This window comes from Cricetulus griseus (assembly GCF_003668045.3).
Source record: "Cricetulus griseus strain 17A/GY chromosome 1 unlocalized genomic scaffold, alternate assembly CriGri-PICRH-1.0 chr1_0, whole genome shotgun sequence".
Lineage (NCBI taxonomy): Eukaryota > Metazoa > Chordata > Mammalia > Rodentia > Cricetidae > Cricetulus > Cricetulus griseus.
The window spans coordinates 273,888,896-273,915,661 of record NW_023276806.1 but is presented as its reverse complement, the minus strand read 5'-3'; the positions used below and the strand labels follow the sequence as shown (position 1 = coordinate 273,915,661).

At 44.1% G+C, this 26,766-nt stretch overlaps 1 protein-coding gene across 2 annotated transcripts; it reads left to right on the top strand.

Moving 5' to 3' along the window:
- On the top strand, positions 1 to 26,766 carry Dna2 (DNA replication helicase/nuclease 2; the record flags this gene model as incomplete). 2 transcript variants are annotated; one of them, XM_035451224.1, is given in 21 exon segments in its annotated part: positions 1 to 183; positions 1,246 to 1,429; positions 4,311 to 4,456; positions 5,894 to 6,025; positions 7,242 to 7,461; positions 9,936 to 10,053; positions 11,055 to 11,217; positions 11,343 to 11,537; positions 12,366 to 12,596; positions 13,982 to 14,098; positions 14,179 to 14,288; positions 15,960 to 16,069; positions 16,958 to 17,182; positions 17,995 to 18,188; positions 19,495 to 19,584; positions 19,672 to 19,876; positions 20,462 to 20,551; positions 21,589 to 21,771; positions 23,604 to 23,750; positions 25,366 to 25,463; positions 26,565 to 26,766. In XM_035451224.1, coding segments are annotated over 20 exon segments (3,112 nt in total), but the record flags the coding sequence as incomplete, so codon positions are not given.

Below are 26,766 nucleotides of genomic sequence, written 5' to 3'. Positions count from 1 at the left end.
ACTTCAGAAGAAGGTGGAAGCTTTCTTTCCTAAGACAGTTCTGAGCCAAGGAGAGGATAACCGATACCTGGTGCTAGCTGTCGAGACTGTACAGAATGAAAGAGGAGATGAAGAAAAACACCTGGTCATCACTGCATCTCTGGAGCAAGACCACAAAGAGCTGTGTATCCTGAGGAATGGCTGGTGACTGGCACTTGACTTTTAGCAGTGGTTGGGTGGTCTGCTTTCTGAAACAGGGTCTCACATAGTCTAGAATGTAGTTGAGCCGATTACATCTTGCCTCTCCCTACTCATCTCCACATGCTGGGATCCCTGGGAGCTCCAGTCCAGCCAACACTAGGGTATCACATGACAGCCTGTCAAATGTCTTGTGTGGATTAATTGTTTAAAAGGAGGTGGAGGGTAGTTCAAGAGTAACAGTGCCTGCCACCAAAACTGACAGCCAGAGTTTGATGCCTGGGACCCACATAGTGGAAGAAGAGGACTGACAGATTCTCCCCCTCCAACACGTACACACAAAATAAATATGTTAAAAAGGGCAAAGAATAATTCTTAAGGGAGTGGAAAAGGTGTGAGAGATAGATCAATGGCTAAGGGCATTTGATGATCTTGCAGAGGCCCTGGGTTTGGTTCCCAGTGCAGCTCACAACTGCCTGTAACTGCAGGGATAGGAGACTTTCCTCTGGTCACCACTGCCCATGTGGGCACATGCATATAAGCCTAAATAAAATGATAATAAAAATTTTAAGAAATGAGGGTATTTTTTGTTGTTGTTATTTTGTTGTTGTTGTTGGCTTATTGAAAGTGTGGCCTTCGATCCAGCATCTTAGTTCCTTTGTGCTCCAAACTGACAATTTGATTTGATTTTTTAAATTTTTTATTTTGAAATTAAAAAAAAACTTTATTGTGTGACTGTCTGCATGTATGTATGTTCATACACCATTTGTGTGCCTGTGCCTTTGGAGGCCAGAAGAGGGTTTTAGATCCCCTGGACTTGGAGTTATAGACAGTTGGGAGCCGTAATGTGGACACTGGGAACTGAACTAGGGTCCTCTGCAAGGGCAGGTATTACTCTTACTTAAACATAGAGCTGTCTCTTTAGTCCCTCCCCATTACTTAAATGAAATTTAAGACCCAGAGGTTTAGAAATATTTATTCTTGAGATAAAATACTCGGTGCTTCTGGGAGTGTTTAACTGTGGGAACCTGGATTATAAATTTCTGCTTCGACCTTGCCTTTTTTCAGGTGTTCGGTACCAGTAGAGCCCGGGGACATCATTCATTTAGAGGGAAACTGCGCATCTGACATGTGGATAATAGATGACGACTTTGGATATTTTATTCTGTACCCAGACATTCTGATCTCTGGCACAAGTGTCGCCAGTAGTATTCGGTGTATGAGAAGAGCTGTCCTGAGCGAGACTTTCAGGGTAAGTGACTTCAGTCCTGAGTGCTTTCCTCTGCTGTGCTGAGGGTGGGAGCCAAGGCCTTGCTCTGCCCCTGGGCTATGCTTCAGCTCCTAAGGAGTCCTTCACACTCATTAGTCGTTCGGTCCTCACCTGGGGGCAGTTGTGTGATTTGCCCAGAGTCACATAACTGGTGATTGCAATGTTGTGCTTTACACCAGGTATCTGGTCCTTTGCACTGAATTTTACTTAGTATTTAATAGCAGTGCTTATCTCTGAGAGTTCATGACTGTGTCCAGCTCCCTTCTTCTTCTTCTTCTTCTTCTTCTTCTTCTTCTTCTTCTTCTTCTTCTTCTTCTTCTTCTCCTTCTCCTCCTCCTTCTTCTTCCTCCTCTTCCTCTTCTTCTTCTTCCAGTTTTCTTAGATTTGATAGAAAATCTAAGGGAGGCAAGCTGTAATCTGAGTAGCTGTGGGGAAGCGGGGGCACAATGCTTGAGTTAGGCCACCATGGAAGTCAACTACATGGGATCCAAGCAACCACAAGATGGGGTAAAGAACTTTAGGAAAATAGTGAAGCCCAAAGTGTTACAAAAAGCATGATAAGAAAGAGGTAGAAAGAAGAAAAGAGCCAGGTAATGGTGGTGCACGCCTCTGATCCCAGCACTCTGAAGGCAGGGGGGATCTCTGAGTTTGAAGACAGCCTGGTCTACATAGTTTCAGGACAGCCAGGGCTACACACACACAGAGAGAAAACCTGTCTAAAAAAACAAACAAAATACCCAAAAGCAAAAAAAAAAAAAAGAAGAAAAGGAAAAGTTACTTTTCTGTGAGTAATTCAGAGAAATAGGCAGACCCATGAAGCTGCTCGTCTGCTGCTCTATAAGGCTCTGCCTTTAAAGGTACGTGTTTATTAATTCTTTGAGGATTTCATGCAATCTATTTTGATCATCTTTACTTCTCCCTGATCTATTTCAATCCCCTCACCTTGTGTTGTTTTTTTTTTTTTTTCTTTTTCTTTTTCTTGTAATGGCCCACCAAGTTCAGTTTGTGCTCTCCTGTCCTTATAACCATGGGTGCAAAACCATCAGTGGACTTAGTCAGTCTACTGAGGACCACACCACTAAGGAAAACTGACTTTCCCTCCCCCAGAAGCCATCACCTGTCAATGTCTTCCCAGCTAGGGGGAGGGGCTGGTGAGCTCCAGCCACCTCTAAAGCAAGGGCGCAGAGAAACCACTGAACTGGACTCCATGGGTTGAAAGAAGGGGTTATTTGGGGCATATTCAAAGCTGCCTTAGCTATCTTGGAGGATGGTTCTGAGGGTCGGGTGAGCAAGAAGAGTAGCAAAAGGCTGGGAAAGTCTTGCTAGTTCTAAAGAGACAGGTATCGGGGCAGGAGGAAGCGTGTATGCACAGGAACAACCTAAAAGTTAGAGTGTGTGTCAGGGGCAGTTTATGAGACAGAAGAGCCTGGGAGCTACCTGGTGACTTTGGTATGTGTTATTGGTATGTGTTGATAGTAGCTACAAGTTTTTGAGGAATGCTGACTTCAGGCTTTTGTTTATCTGCTAGCAACCCTCTATTTACCTGGTCAGAGTCCAGCCTGAGCTGAGTCCAGACCAATTTAGACATTGTCAGTGGCACTGCCATTTTGGGGTCTTTGGAGCTAACACACCTCCATGCTTGAATGTTAACTGGCTTGATCTTGTGCAAGCAGCCACAGTGCTGTGAGTTCATAGGTAGTCTGGAACTCTATGTAAATCAGGCTGGCCCAATCCTCACAGAGGTCCACATGCTCTGCCTCTCAAACATTGGGATTAAAGCCAGGTACTGCCTGCACTACCTTGCATCTGGTTATTTTTTGTTTGTTTTTGTGACGGTTTCTCTGTGTAGCCCTGGCTGTCCTAGAACTCACTCTGAAGACCAGGCTGGCCTTGAACTCACAGCCTCTGCCTCCTGAGTGCTGGGATTAAAAGATGTTTATGATGTGAGTTCCAGGAATTGAACTTGTGTCAGTAGGTTTGTGGGTCAGCATTTTTACTAGCTGAACCTTCTTGCTAAACCTGAATTAATGTCTTTTCTTGCATGAGTTTATGATCCATGTCTTTTTAAAAAAAAAAAAATTAATTATTTTAGAGACAGGGTTTCTGTGTGTAACAGTCTGGCTGTCTTGGAACTTGCTCTGTAGACCAGGCTGGCCTTGAACTCACTGAGATCCACCTACCTCTGCCTCCCAAGTGCTAGGATTAAAGGCATGTGCCACCACCACCTGGCCACCTTTTTGGGGGCGGGGGTAGATTATTAAGTAATAGAGGACTCTAAAAATATTAAGTCTTTGAAAATATCTTGGGGTTTTTCATAGTGAATGATGATTATATTAGCAAAGGTTTTTGTGGTTTTATTCATTTTCCTATGAGTGTGGGTGTTTTCTCTTCATGTTTGTCTGTACACCAGTTTTGTACATGGAGCCCCTGGAGGTTAGAAGAGGGCATTGAATCCCCTGAGATTGTGAGCCCCAAAGGTAGCTCACTGGCAACTCTTTGCTACCCCTAACCACTGTTCTCTCCCCTGAGGCAGAGTCTTGCTATTTCGGCAATCTAGGCTGTGGCTCACTGTGGTCTATCTTGGCTTAGAGGTAGAGGTAATACTGTGGCTACCACACCCCACAAACATTTCATTCTGGTGGAGAGAATTAAATGCCTTCAATTTTCTTCTATTTATAATTATCTCAACTTTCGAGTAAGTCTTTTGAAATCATTATTTCCATTCTGAAAAAAATAAAAATAAAAAAAACCGGAAAATCACTATGAAACCAACATTTGTCTCAGTTCATGTTGGCTTCATCTTGTATAATCATTGTGTTAAAGTGTTGTGGCATGAGATGTGCTAATGACTTGTTTTAAATAGGTCTCTGATCCAGCCACTCGCCAAATGCTGGTTGGTACGATTCTCCATGAAGTCTTTCAAAAAGCCATAAGTGAGAGCTTTGCCCCAGAAAAGCTGCCGGAGCTTGCTTTCCAAACTCTCCAAGAAGTAAGGCATTTGAAGGAAATGTAAGTAACTGCGAAGAACTGCAGAGGCAGTCTCATCCTGTAACTAACTCTTTGCCTAGAATTCAGGTTTCTGGAGGAGATCCTTTGATAATGAGTTAGCAAAGCCAAAGTTCAGTCATCCTCTTCACAGTACCCTGTAGTGGTGTCTCTGGGCCACAGGGAATCTTGGGTAACATCACTGAAACACCGCACACATACATGGTCAAGGACGGAGTCTGATACATAGATTCCTCAGCTGTCCCCAGAAATGGACATAATGAGTACTGTATGGGTTTGGAAGCAGGTAGAGGGAGCATTCACATCCAGCCTTGCCAGTATGATGACTTGATAAGTCTGGAAAAGGTGATATCTTTGCAGATTTTTGTGGCTCCTGACACAAAGATTGTCCTGTTTGGGGGTGGGAGGGCAGAGGCAGGCAGATCTCTAAAATTCTGAGGTCAGCCTGGACTAAATATTGACTTCTAAATCAGCCAAGGCTGTACAGTGAGACCCTGTCTCAATAATAGTGATAGTAATGCTAAGTGAGGAAATAGAGGGCTGGAGAGCTTAGTAGTTACAAACACTTCCTGCTCTTGCAGGTGTTAGAGTTTGGTTCCCAGCACCCGTATCTGTCTAACTACAGCTCCAAGGGATCCAATACCCATTTCCGGCCTCTAAGGATGCTGCCTCCTGATTGTTGGGACTAAAGTTATACATGCCACGTCTAGCTTCCACTTTATTTTTTGAGACAATGTCTGGAGCTATAGGATTTGGCTAGGCTGACTGATCAGTTGTGCTCCAGAGATCCAAACTCAGACCCTCAGGTTTTGGGGCAAATACTTTACTGACTGAGCCATCTCCCTATCCCCTACACCCACCCCACTGTTTGAGATAGGATCTTGCTGTTAGCTTGGGCTGGTCTCTAGCTTTGTCTTAGTTAGGGTTTCTGTTGCTGTGAAGAGACACCATGACCTCAGACTTCTTTTTTTTTTCTTTTCTTTTAGATTTTACTTATTTATTTATTTACTTTTTTATTATGTATACAACATTCTGCTTCCATGTATATCTGCACACCAGAAGAGGGCACCAGATCTCATTACAGATGGTTGTGAGCCACCATGTGGTTGCTCAGAACTTCTTATAATCGGGGTGGCTTACAGTTTCAGAGGTTCAGTCCATTATAATGACGGTTGCATGGCGCCATGCCGGGCAGACATGGTGCTGGAGTAGTAGCTGATACTCTACATCTTTTGTGTTTGTGTGTGGGGGGGGGTGAGACAGGGTTTCTCTATGGCTGTGGAGGCTGTCCTAGAACTCATTTTGTAGACCAGGCTGGCCTCTTACTCACAGAGATCCTCCTGAGTGCTGGGATTAAAGGTGTGCGCCACCAATTCCCAGCCTCATTTATATTTCTTTTATTTATGTTTTCTTACCCAACCCCCCCCTTTTATTTTTCAGGTATCGATTAAATCTGAGCCCAGATGAAATGAAATGTGAAGTTGAGGAGTATCTCCCCTCCTTTTCTAAGTGGGCTGAGGACTTCATGCGGAAGGGCCCTCCCACGGAATTTCCTCAAATGCAGCTTTCTCTGTAAGAAGTGGATTTTGTTTATGTGGTGTTCAGATTTTTAGAAAGGATTCCTTCATGCCTGTTTATTCGAAGTTTTGTTTGTTTTGGTTTTTTTGAGACAGGGTTTGTCTCTGGAATAGTCCTGGCTGTCCTGTGTAGACCATGCTGGCCTCAAACTCATAGAGATCCATTTGCCTTTGCCTCCTGAGTGCCGGAATGAAAGGTGTGTACCAGTAAGCCTGGTTTAAAGGTTAAGCTTCTATAATTTTTCATCTTGTTACTGTTATTTACAAATTTTTATCTACAATATCTTTCCATGATGAGAAAGATCTAATGAATAAAGAATTTTATTCTCATTTTAATGCTAGTCACTATCATTTCATAAGCACTTTCACTGTGAGAATAGCTTTAATTTGCCTCACTTTTTTTAAAAAGATCTATCATGTATATAATATTCTGCCTCCATGTATTCCTACACACCAGAAGAGGGCACCAGATCTCATTATAGATGGTTGTGAGCCACCATGTAGTTGCTGGGAATTGAATTTGGGACCTCTGGAAAAGCAGTCAGTCAATGCTCTTAACCTCTGAGCCATCTCTCCAGCCCCTTGCCTCACCTTTTATGAACAATTTTTTTTTTTTTTTTTTTTGTGGAGGGGGGTGTCCAGGCAGAGCTTCTCTGTGACTTTGGAGGCTGTCCTGGAACTAGCTGTTGTAGACCAGACTGATCTCGAACTCACAGAGATCTGCCTGCCTCTGCCTCCCGAGTGCTGGGACTAAAGGCTTGTACCACCACTGTCCGGCCTAATGAATTTTTTCTTCTGTGACATGGTCTTGGCTGGCCTGGAACTTACCGTGTAGACCAGGCTAACCTTGAACCAGCAGATCTGCTGCCTCTATGTCTGGAGTGCTGGGATTAACAGCAGGCACCACCATATAAAACCTTAAAATGATTTTTAGAAAACACCTCCTTACACCACAGTAATTCTTTGACAGTTGTTACAGCCACAGGGCTGGTGGCAGCAGCTTGAGCATCGGTGTGTTGCCTGATTCAGATCAGTCAGTCACTTGCCAAAGAATGTGGCAACTTTTCTTTCTCGTGATGCCAATAGTACAACAGTTCAGAATATAACAGTGACAAAACTTCCATCAGCAAGAAGAGATCTTGTGTGGTCGTCAGTGCTGCAGGAGTAGAGTGAGGTATGTTCTAGTTAAGCATTCTGTGTTTTCTTTTTAGGCCAAGTGATGGTAGTAACAGAAATTCATCTTGTAACATTGAAGTAATAAAGTCACTGGATATTGAAGAAAGCATCTGGTCCCCTAGGTTTGGATTGAAGGGCAAAATAGATGTCACAGTCGGTGTCAAAATACATCGAGATTATAAAACAAAATATAAGATAATGCCTCTGGAGCTTAAAACTGGCAAAGAATCAAATTCTATTGAACACCGAAGTCAGGTATGAATCTTAAACAAGTGTAGGGTCTAGGGTCTTTAAGCATGCACTCTTGTTGTCTTACCTTCATTCAATTCAGGTAGTGTTTTTGTTTCATGTTGCACTTTTTAATTGGTAATTGGAATTCAGCACACTTGGCTTGTTTTATCAGTATTTACATACCCAGTAGAAAATTTTCCTAAGCAGATTAGTATAAGAGCTGACCTTGGGGCTGGGGAGACTGCTCTGCAGTTAAGAGGGCTGGCTGCTCTTGCAGAGCACCTAAGTTTGATTCCCAGTACCCACATGGCTCACAGCTTCCTGTATCTGGAGTTCCAGGGGTCCAGCAGTCTTGTCTAGCCTCTTCAGCCACCTGTATGGTGCACAGACATACATGCAGGCAGTGCATCCATACACATAAAAACATACATTTAAAAAAATGAAAACAGCTGGACTTAGGAGCCATTCAGGCCCTTACGATGCTAAACTAGCTGCCCAGGCAGATAACAAGAAAAGGGAAGAAGTGAATGCTGTTTCTAAAACCAAATTCTTATTCCTATATGTGGGGGAACTAAGTATATTTGGAAATTCTACCAAGTACATTGGCTTACTCAAAGCAGACTTAGTGTTTCATATGCCTCACTGACCATGGAACAATATCTGTGTAATGTTTACCTAGGACATTACCTAGGTGCCATTTCTTTCAACCCTAGTCCATCAACTCTTTTCAGCTTCCATATGGTTTCTGATTTTTTGAGACAGAGTCTCTCTATTTAGTTTTAGCTGTCCTGTAACTCACCATGTACACCAGGCTGGCCTGGAACTCATGGAGATCCTTTTGCTTCTGCCTCCCAAATGTTGTGGTTAAAAGCATGCATTGCCATGCCTGGCTTGGTTATGTTTTAATTTTTTAACTTTGGTGTTTTACCTGCATGTCTATCTGTGTGATGGGAGCCAGATTTCTTGGAACTGGAGTAGCACGGTTGTTAGCTACCATGTTGAGTATTGGGAATTGAACCCGTGTCTTCTGTAAGAGCAGACTGTGCCTCTTTAACTACTGAGGCATCTCTCCAGCCTTGATTGTTTTGGTTTTTATCTGAGATGAAGTAAGAGCTGTTTGGGGCTGGCAAAATGGCACAGTGGGGAAAGCACATGTGTTCAAGCCTGACAGCCAGAGTTCAATACCCAGACCCCAGGGAAGAAGGAGGGGATCAACTCTTGAGAGTCAGGTGTGTGCAACCTTATATGATTTTATTTTATGTGTATGGGTGTTTTGCATATGCCTATGTACCATGTGTGTGCCTGGTTCCCATGAACACCAGAAAAGGGCACCAAATCCCTTGGAACTGGAGCTAAAATGTGAGTGGTCATGTAGGTGCTTGATTTGAACCTGGACCTGGGTCCTCTGGAAGAGTAGTCGGCACTCTTTCTCCCTTTCTTCCTTTCTTTCTTTCTTTCTTTCTTTCTTTCTTTCTTTCGTTATTTGTTTCTTTCTTTATTTGTTTCTTTCTTCTGTTTGTAGAGACAGAGTAACAGCCCTGTACAACAGCCTTAGCTATCCTGGATCTCTCTCTGTAGACCAGGCTGGTCTTAAACTCAGAGATCTACCTCCCAAGTGCTGGGAGCAAAGGTGTGCGTCACCACTGCCCTGCTGCAGTCTATACTCTTAACTGCTCAGTCACCTTCTCCAGTCCTTGCCAAATTATTTTTCACCCGTTGGCTCTTTTAAACAAGTCTCTAGTTCTGGCTATTCTGGAGCTATCCTGGTACTCAGAGATCCATCTGCCTCTGCCTCTGCCTCTGCCTCTGCCTCTGCCTCTGCCTCTGCCTCTGCCTCTGCCTCCTCTGCCTCTGCCTCCTCTGCCTCTGCCTCTGCCTCTGCCTCCTCTGCCTTTGCCTCTGCCTCTGCTTCCTGAATGCTGGGATTGAAGGTGTGCACCACCACTACAGGCTGAAGCACAGATTTAGTGCTTTCCTCTCCAGGACACAGGTAATTTTCACCCTCAGGCAGGTAACGAGTTCCTGCTTTAGGAAAGTCACCCTGTTAGTTTTGTTGGATTGCCATGGTGACTACAATGTAAACGGTATTTTAAAGGGTTCGTTTGTTTAAGTCAGGAAATAACCTGTAAAGGAAATGTGAAACATTTTTTTATTATTAGTTTTTTAATTTAGCTGTTGACCTGAGAAAAGCTTTTTCTCCCTCCCTCTCTGTTTCCCTGTTTTTGAAGCAGGCGCTCTGCTGCTGAGCCGTGCCCCCACCTCCCAGTTCACTTCATTTCTTTACTGTCAGGGGGAGTGTAAAACTGCACAGCATGTACTGTCTGTTTGGTACAGATTAAGTGATTGACATTGAATTTGGTCTGTCACCTTCACCAAGTTGGCTTGTACCATTCACACAGTGGGAGTTGTGCCGCCGACTTTTCCATATGTGCCTCTTCTAGATGATGTAGGGAGAGAGCAAGTCACAGTTTGTCTTTTTGACAGTCTGTCTTACACAGGTGGTCCTGTACACACTGCTAAGCCAGGAGAGACGAGACGACCCCGAGGCTGGCTGGCTTCTCTACCTCAAGACCGGGCAGATGTACCCTGTGCCCGCCAACCGTCTGGACAAAAGAGGTCGAACTGCTTGGCTTCTCTGGCCCTGTACTATCCCTTTTCTGTTACTTGCTAGAGCATACGTCAGGTTGAGATTTGTAGTTATATATTTTATATAATTACTATTTATTTTTATTTATTATCCATGGGAGGAGTTCAGGGATAGAGGTTGAAGAACAACTTTGTAGAAGTCGTTCTCTCCTTCCACCTTTATGTGGGTTCCAGGGATTGAACTCATGTCTTCAGGTTTGCCAGCCTGAAAGCTCCCCAACCTGCTTAGCCATCTCACTGGTCTGTTTCTTTTCTGTTAGTTCGTTTTTCTTTCCTTTCTTTCTTTCTTTCTTTTTTTTTTTTTTTTTTTTTAAGAATTTTAAGCTGAGCATGCCTTTAATTCCAGTATTCCCAGTATTCTAGCATTTGGAGCAGGCAGGTTTCACTGGGAGGGGGAGGTGGCACTCTCAGACACTAGATTCTGAGCATAAAAGAGATTTATACCCTGGATGGGCGTGGAGGAGGGATGGTGTCCCTCGGATTGAGCAAAGGCAGGCAGCAGGTAATTTTGCAGGAGTAGTTCTTAAGGAGAGAAGAAAAAGGGGGGGAAATCTGCGCTTGGGTGAGTTGGTAAGTCCTGATTGGACAGGTTAGCCAGTAATGAATTTTGATTGCTGGATCGTGGTGTTTAGCCTCAGGAATGAATGAGTCAGTGGCCAAATAAGAGAATGGACCTTGGGGCCTAGCTTTAGGAATGTAATGTAATGGTTTAGCAGAGGAGAGGGAACGGAAAAGACAAAACCTGTCTGCAGTGCCTGGGCCTGCTAGAGAGCCCTCCACTCACAGTGCTTAGTAGGTATGAGAGGAGGTTGTTTCAAGCCCTTGTGTTGCAAGCCTTGAAGTGGGCAACTGGTTAACTCCGATAGAGAGGCAGATGCCACATTCTTTACTTATACCTTGTTTTTAAGTCTGAAGCTTTTACTGGTAGAAACTCTGCTTCATTCTGAAAAGCCAATTTTGCCTGTCTCTAGAACTGCTGAAGCTCAGGGACCAGCTGGCATTCTCTCTGCTGCACCGTGTGAGCAGAACTGCTTCTGGAGAGGAGACACGGCTTTCTCCCTTGCCACAAATAATCGAGGAAGAGAAAACTTGTAAATACTGTTCACAGATGGGCAATTGTGCTCTTTATAGCAGGTAAACATGCTGCCGTGTGTGTGTGCGTGCGTGTGTGCGTGCGTGCGCGCTCAGTTTAGGAAACCCTTATTTCACAGCCTGCTGGGGAAATGTATGTTTGACTCTAATTGGAACTTTTTATTTAGAGCAGTTGAAGAACAGGTGGATGACACTTCCGTCCCAGAGGGCATGCTGTCCAAAATCCATGAAGAAACACGGCATCTGAAGCCAACCCACTTGAAGTATTTCAGTCTGTGGTGTCTCATGTTAACCTTGGAGTCACAATCTAAAGACAATAGGAAGAGTCATCAGAATATCTGGTTAATGCCTGCTCCCAAAATGTAGGTACCCACTGAATACATAGCAGTGGTGGCTGATATAGTGTAGCATTTGGAAGTCATGACAGTAGAGGTTGTGTAGTATGTTAAAGTCACGGTTTCATGAGGACTCAGTAAAGTGCTTGCATTACAGACCCGAGTTTTAATCCCCTGTACCCATGTCAAAAGTAATCCCAGTGCAGGGGAGGCTGGAGACCAAGCTGGCCTCAATCTCACAGAGATCCTCCTGCCTCTGCCTCCCTGTGCTGGGATTAAAGGAGTACACCACCACCACCTGGCACCAAAAAAAAAAAAAAAATTTTTTTAAAAGGACAGATGTGGTAGCATGGATTTCCAGGGGCCACAGGCCAGCAAGGTTGCTCAGGGAGTAAATGCACGCACAACTAGGCTTGATGATCTAAGTTTAATCCCTGGGATTCATACTGTGGAAGGGAAGAACTACCTCCTGGGAGTTGTCCCCTGACCTTCACAGAAGCAGGTCTGCTCAGATGTGCACACACTCATCACAACAATTAGCAAATTTTAAGCTAGGCGTTTGGTGGCCCACGCCTTTAATCCCAGCGCTTGGGAGGCAGAGGCAGGCGAATCTCTGTGAGTTCGAGGCCAGTCTGGTCTCCAGAGTGAGTGCCAGGATAGGCTCCAAAGCTACACAGAGAAACCCTGTCTCAGAAAAAAAAAAAAAAAAAAAAAACAAACAGCAAATTTTTTTTCTAAGTTTTCATGAGCTATATAAACAAACAAATTGTAGGAAAAAACTACAACCACAACATATACACACACACACACACACACACACAATGTCAGTGGGCACTTTTCCTCATTCTTTTGTAGGGAGGAGGTTGGCAACTGCATTGGGAACCTGGTCCAGACGGAGCCTGTGAGGAGAGTTTGTGATGGACAGTACTTACATAACTTTCATCGGAAAAATGGTGCCATGCCAGCCACCAATCTGATGGCAGGTGACAGGATTATTTTAAGTGGAGAAGACAGAAAACTGTTCGCTTTGTCTAAGGGCTACCTAAAGGAGATTAACGAGGTAGCAGTAACCTGCTTGCTAGACAGGTAATAAAGCGCTTCTTTGGGCAACAGCTTTACCAGTGTGGAATTCAGGTCACGTTTTCATCCATTTATGCTGCGTGGTAGTGTGATTAATCATAATAGTCAGAGCTGTGCACAAAGGGCTGGGGATGAAACCCTGCGGCAGAGTGCTTGCCGGCGTGCACCAGGCCCATGAAAGTCAATTAACCGAATGAAATAACAGCCATCACTAGTTTTAGACTTTTACATAACCCCAAAGAGACCTGTGCCCTATAGCACTCATCCCCTTTTCCCTTCACTCCCTAGCCACTGTCAGCTACACATATTTTTCTTTTCTTTTGAGATAAGCTCTTGCTGTGTAGTCTAGATTAGCCTGGAATCTGCTATGCAGCCCATACTACTGAAGAATACTGTCAATCCTTCTATCTCAGCCTCCAAAGCTCCTCATCTGCTTCCTGTCTCAGGGAGTTTTCCTCTTAAAAATTTCAAACAAAGTGATTCAATATAAGGTCTTTGGTAACTATAATTTTGCCCCAGCATATTGTGTTCTTTTGCCATTTTTTGTTTTTAATTTTATTTTATGCGTAGAAGCTGTGTACCACCACACCCGGCAACACCCAACCTCTCTTAACAGTTCTCATTCTCCAGCTCTTTTTCTGTCATGTTTTAGGTTTGAAGCCAGGGCCTCACCGGCAATAGGTAAAAACGGTCACCAAGCTACATTCCCACCTCTCCTTACCACTTGTTAGTACATTGAAATCAGCAAGTAAGACAGTGGGGGCTGGCAAGATGGTTGAGGATGTGCTTGCCGCTGGAATCTGACCTCATTTTAGGAACCCACAGAAAGACAGAAGGGAGAGAACCACTCCACAAAAGTAATCTTCCCACCTCCACACACAGACTGTGACATATGCCCCACACTTCACACACACACAATAATAATAATCTCCATGATCGCATGCTCCATTCAGAGAGAGCTAGTTAGCGGGCAGCACGAGGAGCCTCCATAAGACTGAACATGTTGCAGAAAGGCATGATGGTGGGGTGCAATATGACATGGAGATTTTAGAGACTTTGGGGCAGTTCTGAAATGTACAATATAAGGAAGTGATTAGAGCTGCCTCAGCATACCTGGTCTATCTATAAACGTTGACATTTACTTTGTGTGTATATATGGGTGTGAGCTTGGGATTCCATGTGTGGTACAGGTTGACCTGGAACTTGTGTAGCTGACATGACCTTGAACTCTGAGGCTCCTTGAACTCTTGAGGCTTCCACCTTCCAAGAGCCAGGATTACAGGCATACAGCCTGCACTCAGCTCTTTTACACTTTTAGCCAGTAGCAGTATGCTCCTTACACAGCCTGTATGAAATGACCACATCTGTGTGTATTTGTTTTATTGTTTTAGGAACTTGTCAACACTCCCAGATACAACATTGTTCAGATTAGACCGTGAGGAAAAAAATTGTGAGATAGATACCCCATTAGGAAATCTCTCTAAATTGATGGAAAACACCAATATCAGGTTGGTAATGATGAAGGAGCCTGAATCTCTCCCCACTTTTCTACAGATACTAGTAAAAGTGCTTCTGTTTCTCTTTGCAGCAAAAGACTTCGAGAATTAATCATTGATTTCAAGGAACCTCAGTTTGTACCCTACCTCAGTTCCGTTCTCCCTCATGATGCGAAGGATACCGTGGCCAACATTCTAAAGGGTATGCCAGAGCCAGCATTTTGATTTGATTTTCTTGGTTCTCTTTATAAGTTAAATTATGCCTAGTGTCCAGTTGCTTAGCAATTGATTACAAACGCAGTTATAAATGGCTTAGTGGGCAAATGCACTTGCTGAGTTTGACCCATGAGACCCATTTGTAAAATAGGCAGTAGCTTTCATCTGTAATCCAGCACTCCTGTGGTAAGATGAGAAGGTGGTAACAGGTGACTCAGCCTGCAGCTCTTAGACCAGCCAGCTAACCTTGAGTGTGCTGCATGGCAAAAGTAAGGGAAACCCAGCCTCAAAAACAGTGGAAGGAAGCCAGGCGGTGGTGGCTCATGCCTTTAGTCCGAGCACTTGGGAGGCAGAGGCAGGCAGATCTCTGTGAATTCGAGGCCAGCCTGGTCTACGAAGCCAGTTCCAGGACAGCCAGGACTACACAGAAACCCTGTCTCGAAAAACCAAACAAAACAAAAATGGTGGAAGGAAAGCATCAGCTCCTGAAAATTGTCCCCTGACCCCCACACATGCGCTAGCACACATTCCTATATACACATCATATACACAGTAAGTTTTGGTTTTGGTTTTCCTTTTCTTTTTTGGTTTTCTGAGACAGGGTTTCTCTGTGTAGCTTTGGAGCCTATCCTGGCACTCGCTCTGGAGACCAGGCTGGCCTCGACTTCACGCCCGGCTACAAAGTAAGTATTACAAAGGTAGAGAGAGACTCAGTGTGATAAAGTACTTGCCCCCAACACCCATATAAATGCTGGCTGGGCATGACAGCCAGCCAGACCGGGCATCCCTGGAGCAAGCTGGGTAGCCATCCTGGCCCATAATGGTGAGTTTGAGGTTTAACCTGCTTCAATGAATAAGGTAGAACATGACTAAGGAAAGCTCCCAGTATTAATAAACCTTGGGCCTCAGGATGTACACACATAAATACATTTGCATGCATTTGAAAATGCATTAATTTGACTATTTAGCAGGTAGAAACAGCTGAATTCATGAGTTCCTGTCCAACCATGACTACATAATAGACCTTGTCTTAAAAAGAAAATCACTGAGCCCATCTGTGATACATGCCTTTAATCTCAGGCGGAGGCAAAAGAATCTGAGTTTGAGGTCAGCCTGGTCTCCAGAACTTGTTCTAGGACAGCGAAAGCTACACAAACCCTGACTCATAAATACAAAACAAAATACTCTTCTTGCTTTTTCTTTCTTCCTCCCCCTGCCCCCCCCCCCCGTTTTTTTTTTTTTTTTTTTGTTAGACAGGGTTTCTCTGTGTAACAGCTCTGGCTGTCCTGGAACTCACTCTGGAGACCAGGCTGGCCTGGAACTCACAGAGATCCACCTGCTTCTACCTCCCGAGTGCTGGGACTTAAGATGTGCACTATCACCACCCCCAGCTTGCTCTTTATGATAAAAGGTGACTTTATGAGCCAGACATGGTAAAGTGTGCAACCAATCCCAGCACTCAAGAGGCCAAAGAAAGTGGACATTTCAGGGCCAGCCTGTTCCACCATCTCCATAACAAGAGCCTGTATGAAAACCAAAGTTTGCTCGGTGGTGGTGGAGCATGCCAGTGCTATACCCAGAGAATGCTGCCTCGGGGTGGGGGAGAGTTCACTGAAAGTAAGTATTCTTGCCTTTGTTCTGTGAAATTGAAATACAGGTTTGAATAAGCCTCAGAGGCAAGCAATGAAGAAAGTTCTTCTGTCAAAAGACTACACGCTCGTCGTGGGGATGCCAGGGACTGGAAAGACGACGACGATATGTGCTCTTGTAAGCTCTGAAACTAACCGCTTGTATTGGGTTCTTCCTGCCTGAGTAGGTGATGCTTGATCTTACAGCTGCTGGATTTTACCAAGCGTGATGGCTCACCCCTTTAATCCCATCACTTGGAGGCAGAGACAGTCAGATGGATATGTGTAAGTTCAAGTCCAGCTTGGTCCACATAGCGAGTTCCAGACAAGCCAAGGGTACATACATGTAAGACCCTGTCGCATCAAAACAAATGATAAATTAACTTGGCATGGTGGTATAGGCTTATGCCCACAGCACTCTCGGGTCTTTGGCTAGGTAGAGGATCACTGTGAGATTGACATGATTAATAGCATAATAAAAATACCTCGGGCTGGCAAGATGGCTCAAGAAACAAAAGTGCTTGTTACTGGGCCTGGTGACGTGGATTCAGTTCCAGGATCCATCTGGCAGAGGAAGAGAACCAGACTCCTGAAGGATGCCCTCTGACCTTCATTTGTGTGACACAGCATGCATAGCTACACAGAAATAAATAAGTTTAAGATGTTATAAACAATTAGCTGGGCTTTGGTGGCACACTCCTTTAATTCCAGCACTCCTGAGGCAAAGGCAGGCGGATCTCTATGAGTTTGAGGCCAGCTTGGTCTGCAGATCAAGTTCCAGGACAGGCTCCAAAGCAATACAGAGAAACCCTGTCTCGAAAAAAAAAAAAAAAAAAAAAAAAAAAAACCAAAAGAATGAATACTGTATAATTTTTATAGGTAATTTTGGTTTTATAATCCTTTAGAAAAGTTACCTAATGCCTCTCAGATTCAGCTCTTACTGAACTTTGTGTCTATCTGAAAACTGTAAGCCTGCTACCAGTTACCTGGGTTCAGAGCCATGTTTTTCTCTGTCTCCCATCTCTAGGTAAGGATCCTCTCTGCCTGCGGCTTCAGTGTCCTGTTGACCAGCTACACACATTCTGCTGTTGACAATATTCTCTTGAAGTTAGCCAAGTTTAAAATAAGATTTTTGCGCTTGGGTCAGTCTCATAAGGTCCATGCAGATATCCAGAAGTTTACAGAGCAAGAGATTTGCCGATCAAGGTCCATTAAGTCCTTAGCCCTTCTAGAAGAACTCTATAACAGTCATGTAAGTCTGATTCTAATGTGTGTGTATGCTCATGCATGTAGGCATTACAGGACAACCTCTGCTATTTTTCAGATGCTGTCCTTTCTTTGTTGAGACAAGATTTCTCTTTGTCCCCGGGGGGTTGTCAAGTAGTCTAGGCTGGCTGGCCGGCCATTGAGCCCCAGGGATCCACCTGTCTTCACAAAAGTTTTTGTTTGCCTTCCTACCTTCCTTCCCTCCCTCCCTCTCTCCTTCCCTCCCTCCTTGATACGATCTCTTATAGACCAGGCTCACCTTGAAGTCATTATGCAGTCAAGCCTGCCCTTGAATGCCTCCCTTAAGTACTGGGGTTGTAGGCCTATGCCTCCATGCCTGGCTTGCCGTTGAGTTTGGGGACTTTACACATGTTAGGTACTGGTCCTCTTTTTGCATACACGGTTTCCTGGTCTCCCTCTGTGTGAGCTGACTTTTTGTCTTCTTCACAGGGCCTCTTGCAGAATAAGGGAGTTAGTAATACCAGGTGTGATGGTGTGAGCTTATTATCTCAGCTACTCTGAAGGTTCAGGCTAGAGGTTCCCTCAAGGCCAGCAGTTTAAGGCCATTCTATGCTACATAGTAAGTTCAGGGGGATCCTGAACTACGCAGCAAGAGCCTATCTCGAAAGTCAAACAAGCAACCAAACAAACTATAAATGTTTTGGGATTAAATAATATTGAAGAATTCTTGCTGTTGGAGGGACATGGTTTTTTAATCTTCTAGTTTTAAAAAAATGGGAAAACCCAAGTACCTTCTTTGACTACTAACGGACCTGTTTTTTTCCTACTTATGTTTAGCTGATAGTTGCAACAACCTGTATGGGAATAAACCATCCAATATTTTCACGGAAAACCTTTGATTTTTGTATTGTGGATGAAGCCTCTCAAATTAGTCAGCCCGTTTGCCTGGGCCCCCTTTTTTTCTCTCAGAGATTTGTATTGGTGGGGGACCATCAGCAGCTTCCTCCCCTGGTTCTAAACCGGGAGGCAAGGTAGGTAGATGCTCTTGCTTGCTTCTGTTGCTGTGTCAAACACTGATCAAAACCATCTTGGGGGTGGAAGTGTTCTATTTGGCATACAGATTACTATCCATCCTTGAGGGAAGTCAAGTCAGGAACTGAAGCAGAGACTACTGGGGAACACTGCTTATTGGCTTGGTCCCAGGCCTTTCTTATATGGCCCAGAACCCCCATCCAGTGATGGTATACTGGGCTCAACCCTCCTGCTCCCATGTCAGTTAGCAATCATGAAAATGCCCCACAGACATCCCTACATGCTAATTTGATAGAGACAATTCTTCCATCGAGGTTCCCTATTCCCGGGGTGTTTAGTTGACAACAATGGCAACAGCAGACATTTCATTTTAGTATTTTGTTTTGTTTTTGAGACAGGTTCTCACTATGTATCCCTGGCTGGTGTAGAATTCAGGCTGGCCTCAAATTCAGAGATCTGCCTGTATCTGCCTCCCAAGAGCTGGAACTAAAGATGTGCACCCACACACAGGCTTCAGTTTTGTTTTAATAGATTGGATTTTGCCATATTGTCCAAGCTTGAAGGAAGCTTCTAGAGAGTTGGGATTGCCGACCTTTGTCACCACCCAGTATTGAAGTTTTCACTGTAGGAGCTGGGGATATAGCTCTCTCAAACTGTTTGCCTGCCATGCACAAAGCTTTGGGGTCCACCCCCAGCACTGCACATAAACCAAGCTTGGCGAACACTGTAATTCTAACACTAAGGAGATAGAAGCAGGAAGATTAGAAATTCAAGGAGATTCTCTGCTGCCTTTGAGTTTGGGGTCCCACCTGGGATACTTGACCCCGTCTTAAAATAAAAGCAAGTTTTAGTTTCAAGCTGGGGTTTTGGGAACCAGTGAGGTAACTGAACAGGAAAAGCACTTTCCCAAGCCTGAGGAGCCAAGCTTGTTCGCTGGAGCCTCACTCAGTAAAGTTGGAAAGAGGGAGCCACCAAAGGAAACTGCCCTCAGACCTCCACAGGAATACCTCATTGGGGGCGCAAAGCACATATGCAGAAGTACACTAATAAGTAAAGTTAAAGAATTATCTGGAGGCCGGGCATGGTGGCTCACGCCTTTAATCCCAGCATTCGGGAGGCAGAGGCAGGCAGATCTCTGTGAGTTCGAGGCCAGCCTGGTCTTGAAAGAGAGTTCCAGGACAGCCTCCAAATCTACAGAGAAACCCTGTCTCAAAACAACGGCAACAACAACAACAAATAATTATCTGGATTCTTTTAACAGGACAGTCTGATATGTTTATGAGCCTGAATGTGTTTTGTTGGCAGAGCTCTGGGCATGAGCGAGAGCTTGTTTAAGCGACTGGAGCAGAACAAGAACGCCGTTGTGCAGTTGACAGTGCAGTACAGAATGAACAGGTGTGTGCGGCTGAGACAGCCCCCAGCGCTCTGCATGTTCATTTACATTGCCATCCAAACTGAGGTTGCGTTTTGCCTTTCTTCCAGTAAGATTATGTCCTTAAGCAATAAGCTCACATACGAAGGGAAGCTGGAGTGTGGTTCAGACCGAGTGGCCAATGCAGTGATAACCCTGCCCAACTTCAAGGACGTCAAGCGGAGCCTGGAGTTTTCTGCCAGTTATTCTGATAACCCCTGGCTGGCTGCAGTGTTTGAGCCAGACAATCCTGTTTGTTTTCTTAATACAGATAAGGTAAAATAAGAATGAAGAAAGTTTTCAGTATTTTCTTACATTTGCCCTAGTATTTAAATTTCTTAGTTACCAGTACTTTTTTGAGCTGATTACTTAAAAGCAAGTTAGCACACATGCTCATACTTTCACATCACAGTCTTGTCTGTGATTCCTATCTTTTTATTATTCTTATTTTTATATTTTGCGGCCCTGGCTGGCTTCAGACTTAGATCCATCCATCTGCCTCCTGTCTCCACCTCCTTAGTGCTAGGATTAAAGGCATGTCACTCCAAGAGCCGGGATCACCTTTGTGTGAGCTCTGTTTCTCTTTTAGACTGGGTCAATTCTGTGTAGCCCAGGGTGGCATTGAACTCACAGAGATCCATCTGCCTCTGTATCCTGAGTGCTGGGATTAAAGGTGTGCGCCACCACTGCCTGGCCTCTATGGCTAACTAATGTTGAGTAGCTTTGCTCTCTGATCTTCAGGGAAGCTTTATTCATCAGCTCTTATGTAAACAGAGTATCACCACAAGTCTTTGTAGCCCCCAAGGTCCTTGCAGTGTAAACCTGACAGATTGCATCACTATCTCACATTTCTCTGCTTAGGTCCCAGCTCCAGAACAAACTGAAAATGGTGGTGTGAGCAACATCACAGAAGCCAGACTGGTCGTCTTTCTAACCTCGGTTTTTATTAAGGTAATGTAGCGTTCTCTAGGTCAGTCAGTCTCCGTATAGAGTCATTTAATACCAACTATCTTATTAAACGTTGTTAGACTGTAAGATGAGGGTCTGGAGAGGTGGCTCAGTGGTAAAGGGCCGATGCTCTTAGAAAGAACTGGAATTCAGTTCCTAACATCCATGATGAACACTTCACAGCCACCTCTAACTCCAACTCCAGATCTGAAGCCCAAACCTCAAAATAAATAAATAGAAGATGAAGAGAGCGAACACTAATCATTTAGAAAACTTCGGAATGTTTTGTTGTATTTTGTGACAGGGTTTCTCACGACATAGCTCTGGCTGTCCTGGAATTGACTAGAGTCCGGCTGGCCTCAAACTCACAGAGAGAGATCCACATACCTCTTCCTCCAGAGTGCTGGGATTAAAGGCGTGCACCCCCAGACCCAGTGAAATTAATTCTTATGGTGGCCATTGAGATTTCCATTTAGTATCCTTGTGTAATGTGCTGAGTGTAGGTCATTAGAAACTTGACTGTGAATGGGATAGCAGGAAACTGAAGGTCTGGGGAGAGAATGTAGTAGATAAAAGCACTCTTCTTTGCCAGCTTGAGGACCTGAGTTCAGATCCCCAGCACCCATCTAAACTCAGGTGTGCTTGATGGCCTCCTGTAATACGAGTGCCCGGGAGGTGGAGACGGAGAAATCTGGTTAGCTAGACTTGCCAAATTGGTGAACTTGGGATCAAGTGAGAAACCCTGTGTAAGGTGGAGAGCCAGGAAGATAGCTGCCAACCTCTGGCTTCTGAATCCACAGGTAGCCCCCTCACACACAGGCTCCCAAACACATACAAACCACATATACATAGGTCTCGAACTCACAGAGATCTGCCTGCCTCTGTGTCCCGAGAGCTGGTACTTAAAGGCTTGTGCCACCACCGCCTAGTGAAAATTTAAAATGTTTTAAAAATTTGGACAAAAAAGGCAATAAATTCAGTAAAGTTTAAAGAACTTAGAAATCAGCATGTTGGGTAAATCATTTTCATTTTCCTCTTAGGCTGGCTGCAGCCCCTCCAATATTGGCATCATTGCACCATACAGGCAGCAGCTAAGGATCATCAATGACTTGCTGGCATGTTCTTCTGTCGGGATGGTGGAAGTCAACACAGTCGACAAATACCAAGGAAGGGACAAGAGTCTCGTCCTGGTGTCCTTTGTTAGGAGTAATAAGGATGGAACTGTAAGTTCACTGTTTACTACTAATTCATCTGCGCTTTCTTCCTCCCTCTCTCCTTCCTCCTGCCTCACCGCATGGGCGCTAAAACTCACGAGGCCAGACAAGCAGGTCACCATTATAGCTATACTCTAGAACTTTCTTTTCTTTTTTTTTTTTTTTTTTTTTTTTGGTTTTTTGAGACAGAGTTTCTCAGTAGCTATGGAGCCAGTCCTGGATTTTACTCTGTAGACCAGGCTGGCCTTGAACTCAGAGATTCACTTGCCTCTGCCTCTCGAGTGCTGGGATATTAAAGGTGTGCACCGCTACTGCCCAGCCTAAAAACATTTTTTAGACATTTATTTTACATGTATATTAGTGTACCATTGTGTGTGCCTGGTGCCATTGGAGACTAGAAGATGGTGTCATATCCGCTGGAACTGAAGTTATGGATGGTTTTGAGCCATGACGCATGCTGGGAATTGAACCCAGGTCGTCTGCAAGAGTATCAAGTGCCCTAATCCACTAAGCCATCTCTCTAGGCTCCCTTCTTACTCTTTTTAAGATTGGGAGGCAGGTGGCTCAGTGGACAAAAACATTTGACTTGTTTTGTTTTGTTTTGAGACAGGGTATCTCTGTGTAACTCTATAGACCATACTGGCCTTGAACTCAAAGAGATATGCCTGCCTCTGCTTTCTGAGTGCCGGGATTAAAGGCGTGTACATTTGGCTCCTAGTCTGATGACCTGTGTTTGATGCCCAGAAGCCGCCATATTGGAGGAGGAGAGAACTGACTCCCCAAAATTGTCCTCCGACCTCACTCATGTGCCATAGCTTACATGCACTGACACACATCATATGTGCAGTAAATAAAAATGAGATCAAAACAAGGGGCATGGGCAAGATCCTTTCAAGTTCAGAGATATTTCCAGGTGTTTTGTTTTGCGTATCTTATTTTCTATTCTTTAATCCCTTTTCTTTTTATTTTATTATTTTATGTGTATGAGTAGGTTTTGTTTTTTTGAGACAGGGTTTCTCCTTGTTATAGTCCTGGCTGTCCTGGAATGCCCCTTTGCAGACCAGGCTGTCGGAAACTCACAGAGATTTACCTACCTCTGCCTCCGGAGTATCGGAATTAAAGGCGTGCCCAGCATATATGAAAATTTTGCCTATAAGTATATCTGTGCACCTTGTGTATTCGTGGTGTCTGAGGAAGCCAGAAGAGGGCATTGGATCTTCTGGAACTGGAGTTGTGGATGATTGTGAGCGACTGTGTGGGTGCTGAGACTTGAACCACATCCTCTGGAAGCCAGTGCTCTTAACCACTGAGCCATCGCTGTAGCCACAATACCTTTTTCTTAACTGTGTAACACATCCATGTGTTTTTCTTTAAAGACACCCAGCAGAAAGTCAGCTTCCCTACTGTCCCTCATGACTCTGTTCTTACAATCTCTTTGTTTCTTGTGACTTTCCAGATTACATTCATGCCATTCGAGGCTGTGTTTTTCCACTTAGTGTGTCAAAGTATTTCCTATAATAGAGGCTGAATCAGGAAGGTCTTGATGTGAAGGTTAGGCTGGACTTATATAGCAGGACGGCTTCAAAATACAAAAGAACAAATAACAGGCCTGTAATCCTAGTACTTGGGGGTGGAGGTAGATGGTTAGGAGTTCAAGGGTAACCTTGACTATATAGCAAGTTTGAGTCTGGGTAACAGTGGGCAACAAGAGACCCCATCTAGAAAATCGAAAGAACAATAAAAAAATGCTAAGACCATTCGAGGTAGACCATGTCCTTAGTTATAACAAATTCAATTATGTAACACGACCGGGATAATTAGAAATTTTCTTTTTTTTCCAGCTTGGTGAGCTGCTGAAAGATTGGCGACGGCTCAATGTGGCGATAACCAGAGCCAAACACAAACTGATCCTGCTGGGCAGCGTGTCCTCCCTGCAGCGCTTCCCTCCTTTGGAGAAGCTCTTCCACCATCTGAACACAGAGCAGCTAATATCCTTATTTGTCCTGCTGGCCAAACAGGCTGTGCTGCTGTCGGTGCATGCACTTGAGTGGGTGGAAACTCGCTGTCTGTTTTTCATGGGCATATTTTCAAAGACCATTTTGACTAAGGAAAGGGAACATTTCATAGGAAGTCCTGTTTTTGTTTTTGTTTTTTTGTTTTTTTTGAAACAGGGTTTCTCTGTGTAGCCTTGGAGCCTATCCTGGCACTCGCTCTGGAGACCAGGCTGGCCTCGAACTCACAGAGATCCGCCTGCCCCTGCCTCCCGAGTGCTGGGATTAAAGTGTACGCCACCAACGCCCGGCTTAGGAAGTCCTGTTGAGCCACCAGTAATATAACGATGGACGGGGATGGTCTGTGGAGTGAGCCAGGGAGAGGTAAGAGCCTGATCTCCCTTCTGGAGCCAGTGGAAATGGGCTGTCCCTTCTGGTTCTATAGCCCCAAATATTTTATCTTGTTGATCTATGCTATAACTAGAATGGTGAGTCTCTGTGCGGTATTAGTGGAGTGGTGCCCACTTTTAGTCCCAGCACTTGGGAGACAGAGACTTGTGAGTTTAAGGCCAGCCTACATAGTGAATTCCAGGACATCCAGGACAGGCTTTTAATTGACCTTGTCTCAACAACAACCAAAAAAAAAAAAAAAAAGGCAAAACTGGCCTAGACTCTTCATGAAGTTTCTGTGTCAGCCTCCCACTTGGTGGGTTATAGGCATGTTCTACAATGCCTGGCTTCCCGTTGTATTGTTTGTTTATTCATTCATTCATTCATTTATTTTTGGTTTTTCGAGACAGGGTTTCTCTGTATTGCTTTGGAGTCTGTCCTGAAACTCCCCCTGTAGACCAGGCTGGTCTGGAACTCACAGACATCAACCTGCCTCTGCCTCCCGAATGCTGGGATTAAAGGGGAGCGCCACCACCGGCCGGCATATTCATTTATTTTTTTTTGAGGCAGTCTTTCTGAAACCCTGGCTGGCCATGACAAAGATCCTGCCTTTGCCTCTCCAGTGTTAGGATTAAAGCAGTGGTTCTCAATCTCCTTTGGGCGGGTAGTGTGACTACCCTTTATGGGGTTGCATAGCAGATATCATGCCTATCCGATGTTTACATTACAGTGCATAACAGCAAAATTACAGAATTATAAAAATTACAAAATTATATACCAATGAAATAATTTTATGATGGGGGATCACCACAACTTAAGCAACTGTATTAAAGGGTCAAAGCATTAGGAAGGTTGAGAACTACTGGATTAGAGGGTATTCACCACACTCAGCTCCCAATTCCATAATAAGCAGGTTATTTTATGAGGTAAAGTCTCACGTGTTCCAAGTTGGCCATGAATTGACTATAATTGAAGGTGACTTTGAATTTCTGATCCTTTGGCTACCACCTCCTGACTGGTGGGATTCAGGCATGGGCCACCACACCTGGCTTTCTGTTACTTTTCAAATAGATTCTTCTCTCCCCCCTTTTTGTTCCTCCCCATAGGGTCTCATGTATCCCAGGTTATAGAACAACTTACTGTATAGCAAGCAATGATCTTGGACTCCTAATCGAGTGCTGAGTATATTTCCACTAAATCTGTCTTCCTTAATTTATCTTACATTGTGGACCTTCCATCAAGGGAGCACGAGAGTCTCTGCCACGTTCTGGGTGATTTTCAAAGAGAATGAACTCTACACTCCTGCCCTCAGCGTCTCAAGTATGTGACCTGATATTCCAGCTTATGTTTGCTGGGAATGCCACACTTAAACTGTGAGGATAACTTTTGGCTAAAAGCTACAAAATGAAGTGACTATTCTTTTCAAAGTTCCAGAATTTTTCTTTTCTTTTTCATTAGTGTAATCTTGTTAAACATGAAATTCTGTCACCACTTAAAATTTTACTGTAAGAGTACTGATGAACTCCAAAGTGAAAAGTCTAAATTTGTAAATACTTTAAGTATATGTGTATATGATCATGAAAAGTGTTTAAGATTTTTCCACCTTTGAAGGTGGACTGGACTTTGGGGTCTGAACTTTATTTAACCCAAACGTTTCAATTATAACCAGGTTCAGATCTCAAAAAAAAAGAAAAAAAAATAGAATATCAGGTCTAATTCCAGAATCATAGAAGTTGTATGTGAAAGATTGGATGGATTGGCTTGTTTCCATCAGTTAGAGCCACTGTGTGCTAAGGGGATTTGGGTATGACTACTCTTTAAATTTTGGGTTTCCTGGTTTTCCTTACTTTGTTTTTAAATATCAAATGTGTTTCACTGTAAGCCTAGTCTTTGAATTACATCCATGAGTGGTGTGCTTCCAGCTAGTTCTTAGTACCCTCATCCCTAATCATCGTCTCCTTGTCCCCTTTGTTAATTTTTGGGATGCAACATTTCAACATTAGAGGAGGATTTGATATAAAACAAATTATTTTTGAGGCATTTTTTTTTTTCCTGAATGGATGCCAGCTTACAAGGTTCACCGGATTTTCATCTCAGTTTGCCTCTTTGGGGGCGTTACTTGGTTTTTCCTTTTACGTTCTGATATTTGGAAGATAAACTTACATATATGGTGACATTTTCACAAAAGGGTCCCATCTCCTGGAGGGAAAAAGCTTCTACCTCTCTTAGTGGAAGTTAAAATATGTGAAAATTGTTGGTGCTTCCACCTTTTTTATTATAAAGTATAATTTAATAAATTGTTTTATATTGATAGAGTTTACTGAGTCATTCTTTGTTAAATTATTTCTGTGTGTGGAGAAATGGGGTCTCATGTATCCCAGGTGACCTTGACCTTCTGATCCTCCTGTTTCTACTTCTAAGGTGCTGGGAGTACTGACGTGCGCCAACATGCCTGGCCTGTGCAGTGGTGGAGGTGAGCCCAGGGCTTTGTGCGTGTGTATCCCATCAGCTGAGCTGCACCCTCTGCCCCTGAGGGTTGATTAAGCTCGGGTGTCTAGCCCAGGTGATGGGTGAAATGTTGTTCGTACTTTTCTCCTGCCAAGATAAAAACACCATGACCAAA